Raw genomic sequence first — 7,791 nt, 5'->3', positions numbered from 1 at the left:
TTTTTGGGAGGGAGGGGGAAAAAAGGGGGAAAATGTTTTTGTTTTTTTAAAACTCTTTCATAGATAAGAAAATGTTCTGTGAATCAGCGATTAATTATTTCAGGGTGACGTTGAATGGAATCAAAGAAACGGAATTGTGATGGGGGGGAGGGGGGAGAAAAAGAAAAAGATCCCCAGGTTTCTCTTCATTTACTCACATAAATGCTACTAAACCATGATCTGTCATTACATCTGATCCTCCTAAATGGACGATGATTCTTAAGGATGCTGAAGAATGCCCTCTATTGGCTTGGGGATACCATTAACCATCGATGGACGTCTACCCAAGGAAATTGAAATCGGAATCGGATCGCACCAGATTATTTCACTTTCTGAAAGTTCCAATATTGTGACAGTAACAGCTATGTTTATTTGTAAAAAGAGTACTAATGACATCTATTGCTCAGGTCTCTCTTTTTTTTAAAAAAAATTAAAACAATAACCAAATGAAGGCTTTATCTGAAGGTTTAAGATCTGTCTGAGCAGATGCAAAAAGGAGGAGACACAAGTGTATTGGTAGAGATTTCTTGTTTGTCCCTCAGCATCATGGACCTTAAATTCCCAGGCATTTGGTCCCAATCCCCTGCATTCTGAACCGTATAACAGAGATTACCCATTGAACCTCTAAAGGCAGCGGGAGACTCTGTTCTCGTGTTGAATTCTTCCACAACTGGTTGTTCCTTGTTCCTTCCTTTTAAATGAAGTGATGAAAACAAATGCTATTCAAAAGCATCCAAAAATGGAATCAGATGGCAAAGTTGCTGCTTAGGTTGATGGTATTTCAGGCACCGGGTCAACATTTAATATTTCTTCACTAGGCCCAGGAAAAAAGCTAAAACAGAAAAGAACTAATGTAAGAGAGCTCCTTTTTATGATGTTGGAAACAACATAAAAGTCGAAAGTATTGTACCAAAAGGCAAATGCACAGGATTCTAGATATCAATAGTAGTCAGGATTCCTGGTGGCTAAGTGAATCCAGTGTCCCTGAAGTATATTTTTACTTTTCTATTGTCCAGTGATTGCCTGCCCTTCAACAGAAGGCCAATCAAGAGGTATGGACAGATTATTGCCAGGGTAGAGAATCTGCTCCCCAACTTATTTTTCTGGCACTCAGAAGCCTCTCCAGAATTCTGCAGTACAATTGACGGAAATTTGGAGGCTCATCTTGATCTGGGAAAAAAACCCTAAGATTATAGTGTACTTTCTGAAAATGGGCTTCATTCAATCTAAAAAGCGAAGGGAAGCCTCCATTCCCCCTTCCCTTAAAAACTTCAGTTTGTGTAACTGATTCAGAAAGGCAGCCTGACTTGGGGAAAGTGGCTTTGTATGTATGCCCCAAGAAATCGTCAAGTTGCTGGACTTATTTAGAGGCATTTTTTTTTTCATCTGTATGAATTCAGAAGCAAAATCCAATTTGTTGAAGCGGCCTTTGACTGAAATCTCTGAATCCATCTTTGCACAACAAGAGTAGCAGGATTGAGTAGAAAGTACACTCTTAGATTTCCCTTCTCACTGGACAATGTTTGATTGAGAGGAGCATGTCAGAGTCAACTTTTGAAACACACTCTTGCCACATCAATGGTAACTCCTTTATAAAAATACAGGTTCCCCTCGCACATATGTGCTAGTCATTCCCGACTCTAGGGGGCGGTGCTCATCTCCGTTTCAAAGCTGAAGAGCCAACGCTGTTCAAAGACGTCTCTGTGGTCACATGGCCAGCATGACTCAATGCCACAGGCGCACGGAGCGCTGTTACCTTCCCACCAAAGGTGGTCCCTATTTTTCTACTTGCACTTTTTATGTGCTTTCGAACTGCTAGGTTGGCAGAAACTGGGACAAATAACAGGAGCTCACCCCGTTACATGGCGCTAGGGATTCGAACCACTGAACTCCCAACCTTTCGATCGACAAGCTCAGCTTTTTAGCCACTGAGCCATCGCGTCCCTTAATGCCTTAATATATCACAGCAAACATAGAAGATGAACACAACAGAACTTTTGCAAATAATCATCCAAAGAACTGCTCCTGTTTCAAAACCTATCTAATTATATCCGAAATATTTTGCTCAGCCTGAAGCGCCTTTCAAATGAATGGGCGTTACCTGCCAAAATGCCCACGTCAGCATGGCCATTGCTGAGAATTTTGGCTGTTAAAATTCACCAAGGGGATAGGTTAATTAATCTTTTTCATTTCACTTCTGGGGGGAAAAAAAACTTCTTCAGTTACGTGCCATTAAATGTGACGTGTAGCAAACACTGTCAAAAGCGGTGGGGCGAAGGAAACATGGGCACTTTTTTAACCCAGCTAATGAAGGAGATGAGTATAGAAATAGGGAACTCAATCCGTTACTGTGCCCATAGTTCGGAGTACAATTCTCTATTGCCTGATATTAGCCTGAGTTGACATGCAAAATATCTTTGCTATAGAAAACGTAAAGGACAACATCTGTTCTGGGTTGGTCAAAGCGACTATGGTTCAGCATCTGTCTCGGGGGGAAGGGGGCAGACGACAGCAAAGAAGAGAACCCACCTGGACTCCTGATACACGTTCACTTCACCAAACATCTTCCTTTTCAAGGTAGCTGCAAAGTCCTGCAATTGGCTCCAGCATTCGGGCATCTGTTGGCTAATTGTGGACAGCCTCTGCAAACTAGCCAGGAGAGACAAAACAGTGATTCCAGCTCCCTGGGCTGAACCCATTTGGTCTTCGTTGCCTGGTGGCTTAAGTTATTTGTGACCACTTTCTCCAGACCGCAAAGGGTTGCTCCTGAACTTGTACGGCACTTTTAACAGTAACAGAGCGTGGAAGGGGCCTCGGAGGTCATCTAGTCCAACCCCCTGCTCACGCGGGAGACCTGTACTAGGGGTTCGAACTGCCAAATGGCCGACCTTTCTGATCGACAGGCTCGGTGTCTTAGCCACCGAGCCACTTAAGTCTTTTAAAGTTTTCACAGCGCTTCCAGGAAAAAGATTTCAGCAGCCTTTGCAAATAGATGGGCCAAATAGTTCTATAAATAGGGCGTTGCTCTTAACAGCTACTTCTGCCAAAGAGCGTTAGTGTCGCCTGTTGGGAATGTGTTCCACCCAACAGGTCTTACTTCTCTGGTTTAATTCCCGCAAGCTTCCCCCATTTGGAGTGTGAAGAGTTGGAAAGAGAGACCCAACCCATGTCATGGTATGTGGGAATGACCATTGAAGATGGAGCAACGAGACTCAGCAAGGAAAGGGTCAGATAAAAGGCACCTGAGCTCTCAACGGGAACGTGGACAGGGTCAGGGGTGGGCTTCAAAAATGTTAGCAAGAGGTTCTCTGCCTGGTTGCTGAGTGGGTGTGGCCTAGTCAGCCTCCTGCACCACGGTGGGGTGTGTGTGTTTTTGCCCTCCCCGGGCTCCGGTGTCTTTCCTCGAGCCACCGGGAAGGCAAAAACGGCTCCCCAGGCTCCGGAGGCCCTCTGGCCTTCCCAAACTTTTGATAGGTCCGTTTTTTGCCCTCCCTGAACCTCCCTGCACACCCTGCACTTACCTGCATCCAAAACAAGCTGCATGAGGACTCCTGGGAGGGGAGAAGTGGGGTGGGCAGGGCCAGCCAGGAGTGGGATTTGGGGGTTCTCCGAACTGTACAGAATCTTAGCTAGAGGTTCTCCCGAACCCCTGCGAACCCCCAGCAGCCCACCCGTGGACAGGATAAGAGGCTAAGAAGAGTCCCTGATTTCTTGAGCTGGAAAGGAGATGTCAGGCCTGGAAGCCATCTTTTGTATTAGGCCTTCAGACCTGCCACGTTTACTGCTGTGGGAAACTGGGAGGGAGAATTGTATGGAGCACGGGTGATATACAGTCATAATAACATTCCTTTCTCAGAGAGTCAAGAACATCTTGTCCTGCACCTGGAAGACCGGAACCGGGAAGCATCTTTAGTTGGGACGATGTTTGATTGGATCATGTGATGAACTTGTGGGTGTTGGGCAGGGACTTGGACTTTCATTTGGGTGGGGAAAACCTGGAAACTTTCAGATTCGGGTTTTCCCAGATGTGCCAATATGACATCTCTAATAAAATGTAGCTTTGAGGAACTTCAAGCCTTGGAGTTTTATTTTGTTGGGGGTGTTACTTGGAACCCTGACAGGTACTTTCAGATTTACAAAATTGATGCCAGCTTTATGAGGTAGATGAGACAGGAAATATGACAAGAAAAGATAATTTATTTGTGTGTGTGTGTGTGTGTGTGTACATACACAGAGTATATATATATATAGGTCTTTGGTTATTCGGGTTTTCTCCCGCGTAAAATTGGAAGTGTCTTGGTGACGTTTCGACGAAGTCTCATTCGTCATCTTCAGGCTTCAGCTTCGTGCTTCTGGGAGCAATGTGTGATTGCAGCTGTTTCTTCCTTTTTAACTGCTAGTGGGGGTTTGAACTGATTGGGTGGGAGCTTGGCTGTGCTCTGATTGGATGGGGGTTTTTTTGTGCTCTGATTGGCTGGGGGTGTGTCCTGTTTGGGTGGGGGCTTGGTTGTGCTCAGATTAGTCTGAGTTGCAGGGGGATTTGAGCTGGTGAGCTGTACTGCTGCTGTTTGGCTTCATGTTCGTGGTCGTGCTACATCTTCGTAGTGGGTGTCAGTCTGCTGCATGTATGGATTGGAGGGGTTTGAAATGGCTAATGTTGCAGCTGCGGCCTGGCTTCTGGTCCTTGGTCGTGCTTCCTGATCAGTGTGGGTTTGGGTCTGCCCCCATCCAATCAGAGCATCCAAAACCTCCATCCAATCAGAGCACAGCCAAGCTCCCACCCAATCAGTTCAAACCCCCACTAGCAGTTAAAAAGGAAGAAACAGCTGCAATCACACATTGCTCCCAGAAGCACGAAGCTGAAGCCTGAAGATGACGAATGAGACTTCGTCGAAACGTCGCCAAGACACTTCCAATTTTACGCGGGAGAAAACCCGAATAACCAAAGACCTACATACAAACACCCGCGAAAACCTCAGAAAACAAACATATATATATATATATATATATATATATTAGGGGACTGGAGTCTAAAACATACGGAGAATGGTTGCAGGAACTGGGCATGTCTAGTTTAATGAAAAGAAGGACTAGGGGAGACATAATAGCAGTGTTCCAATATCTCAGGGGTTGCCACAAAGAAAAGGGAGTCAAACTATTCTCCAAAGCACCTGAAGGCAGGACAAGAAGCAATGGGTGGAAACTAATCAAGGAGAGAAGCAACCTAGAACTAAGAAGAAACTTCCTGACAGATAGATCAACTAACCAGTGGAACAACTTGCTTCCAGAAGTTGTGAATGCTCCAACACTGGAAGTTTTCAAGAAGATTGGATAACTATTTGTCTGGAATGGTATAAGGTCTACTACTTAAGCAGGAAGACCTCCAAGGACCCTTCTTCCAACTCTGTTATTTGTTATTGTGAAGCTACCAGAAGAGAATTGTGTAAGTTTGTAAGTACATCTCTCCCTCCACCATCTCCTTTACAGGCAAAGAAACTAGGGAAGGTCACTTCTGAGCCTCTTGCTCTTCCCATAATCTGTGGTCTCAGTTGCCTTTTATGTCACTGTTCCCATGTCTTGTCAAGGCCATTCCCACAAACCATGATAGTAAAAGAACTAATGCTGAGCAAAGCAGGAAATATTGTGGCGTTTGGAGCAGAAATGGCTTTGGAACAAAAACAAGTGTCTTGATCCTCTAGGCCAGTGGTTCTCAACCTTTATAGTGCTGCGACCCCTTTAATACAATTCCCCACGATGTGGCGACCCCAACCATAAAATTATTTTCGGTTTGAATTTATCGCGCCTGAAGCCGTATTGCCTAGTGATCTGAACTGCTTGCGATTGCCTTGGAGGCATTAAAATGGAGACTCCTCCCCTATTAAGTTTTTCGCACCTGAAGCCAGATTAGGCTAGCGATTGGGAGTGATTGCAGCTGGCTTGAGAGGGAGACATCACAGCAAAGATTTCTCTCTCTTTTTAATTCATCGCGCCTGAAGCCGAATTCGGCTAGAGATTTGAAGAGCCTGCAGCTGGCTTGTGGAGTCAACCATTGGAGCGGGATTCTTCGACTCGCAAGTATACTTCCCATATTTCCGATGGTCTTAGGCGACCCCTGGCAAATTGTCATTCGACCCCCAACGGGGTCCTGACCCACAGGTTTAAAACCGCTGCTCTAGGCCCCAGGTCTGTCCTCTGGCCATTCCCATTAAAAGTTTTTTTTTTGCTTTGAAGAATTAAAAACGAATAGCCACCACCGTGGACAGCACTGGGCTAGTTAAAACCAAGAGTGACTCAGTTTGTGCACTATATTAAGCCATCATTTGCTGAATTATGACTGTAGGCTTATAGTCTGGATTCACATAACAAGCTAAAATGAAACCAAATAAGCCCCACTAGAATTTTCCTTGTCTGTAACTTGCATAATTATTGCACATTATCCTCATTTGTTTGAAACAACACCTATCTTTTATTCATCTTCTAAGAATAATTTAGCTAACCAGTCATAAATTCATTACCCACATCATATTGCCATCTAGTGAATCTATGGATAAAGTGCACATTTCAAGAAAGTACTATGGAAATTGTAAGGGTTTCCCCCACCCCTGGAATAACTAGGACTGGAAGAAGAGTTCAGAAAGGGTTAAGCAGCGGTTCTCAACCTGTGGGTCTTGACCCCATTGGGGGTCGAATGACGATTTGCCAGGGGTCGTCTAAGACCATCGGAAATATGGGAAGTATATTTGCGAGTCGAAGAATCGCGCTCCAATGGTTGACTCCACAAACCAGCTGCAGGCTCTTCAAATTGCTAGCCGAATTCAGCTTCAGGTGCGATGAATTAAAAAAGAGAGAAATTTATTTATTTATTTATTTATTTTGTCACAACATCATACAAAAAGATTATATAGTATATACACATATAACATATATAGGAAGAAGAAAAGAAAAACAATAGGACAGGAACGGTAGGCACGTTTGTGCGCTTATGCACGCCCCTTATGGTCCTCTTAGGAATGGGGTGAGGTCAATAGTAGAAAGTTTTTGGTTAAAGCTTTTAGGATTATGAGAAGAGACCACAGAGTCAGGTAAAGTATTCCAAGCACTGATGATTCTGTTACAGAAGTCATATTTTCTGCAATCTAGATTAAAGCGGTTGACATTAAATCTATTGGTTGCCCTTGTATTATTGCAATTAAAGCTGAAGTAGTCTTTGACAGGAAAGACATTACAATAGATGATTCTGTGAGTTAAACTTAGGCCTTGTCGAAGGCGACAGAGTTCCAAGTTTTCTAAGCCTAGGATTTCAAATCTGGTGGGATAAGGTATTTTGTTGTTTTCAGAGGAATGGAGAATTCTCAAGCCAGCTGCAATCACTCCCAATCGCTAGCCTAATCTGGCTTCAGGCGCGATAAACTTAATAGGGGAGGAGTCTCCGCTTTAATGCCTCCGTTCTCAAGGCAATCGCAAGCAGTTCAGATCGCTAGCCAATACGGCTTCAGGCGCGATAAATTCAAAACGAAAATAATTTTACGGTTGGGGTCGCCACATCATGGGGAATTGTATTAAAGGGGTCGCAGCACTATAAAGGCTGAGAACCACTGGGTTAAGGTCTTTTCTAAGATTTAAAGAAGGTTTTGGGAGGGGAGGACTGATTTTGGCCAGGGGCCACTGCATTCCAGAAAGACTAGATGGACCAAGCTAAACTGTGGGCAAAACAACAGCAAAAAACCTCATAGGTAATGAAATGAAAGACAT

General features: G+C 44.2%; 1 protein-coding gene across 3 annotated transcripts in view; it reads right to left on the bottom strand.

The window, feature by feature from the left end:
- Positions 1 to 248: 248 nt before the first annotated feature.
- The window catches only part of WDR93 (WD repeat domain 93), a 32,291-nt gene continuing 24,748 nt past the window's right edge, over positions 249 to 7,791 (bottom strand). For all 3 annotated transcript variants that reach the window (XM_058156373.1, XM_058156375.1, XM_058156374.1), the window contains exons 17-18: positions 2,569 to 2,688; positions 249 to 871 (exon numbers count right to left, since the gene is read on the bottom strand). In XM_058156373.1, the coding sequence (XP_058012356.1) occupies positions 805 to 871; positions 2,569 to 2,688 (187 nt within the window). In that variant the 3' untranslated portion in view covers positions 249 to 804. The remainder of the gene's footprint in view (positions 872 to 2,568; positions 2,689 to 7,791) is intronic.

This window comes from Ahaetulla prasina, chromosome 13 (genome assembly GCF_028640845.1).
Source record: "Ahaetulla prasina isolate Xishuangbanna chromosome 13, ASM2864084v1, whole genome shotgun sequence".
In the NCBI taxonomy this organism is placed as follows: Eukaryota; Metazoa; Chordata; class Lepidosauria; order Squamata; family Colubridae; genus Ahaetulla; species Ahaetulla prasina.
This window is presented reverse-complemented; position numbering and strand designations above follow the sequence as displayed.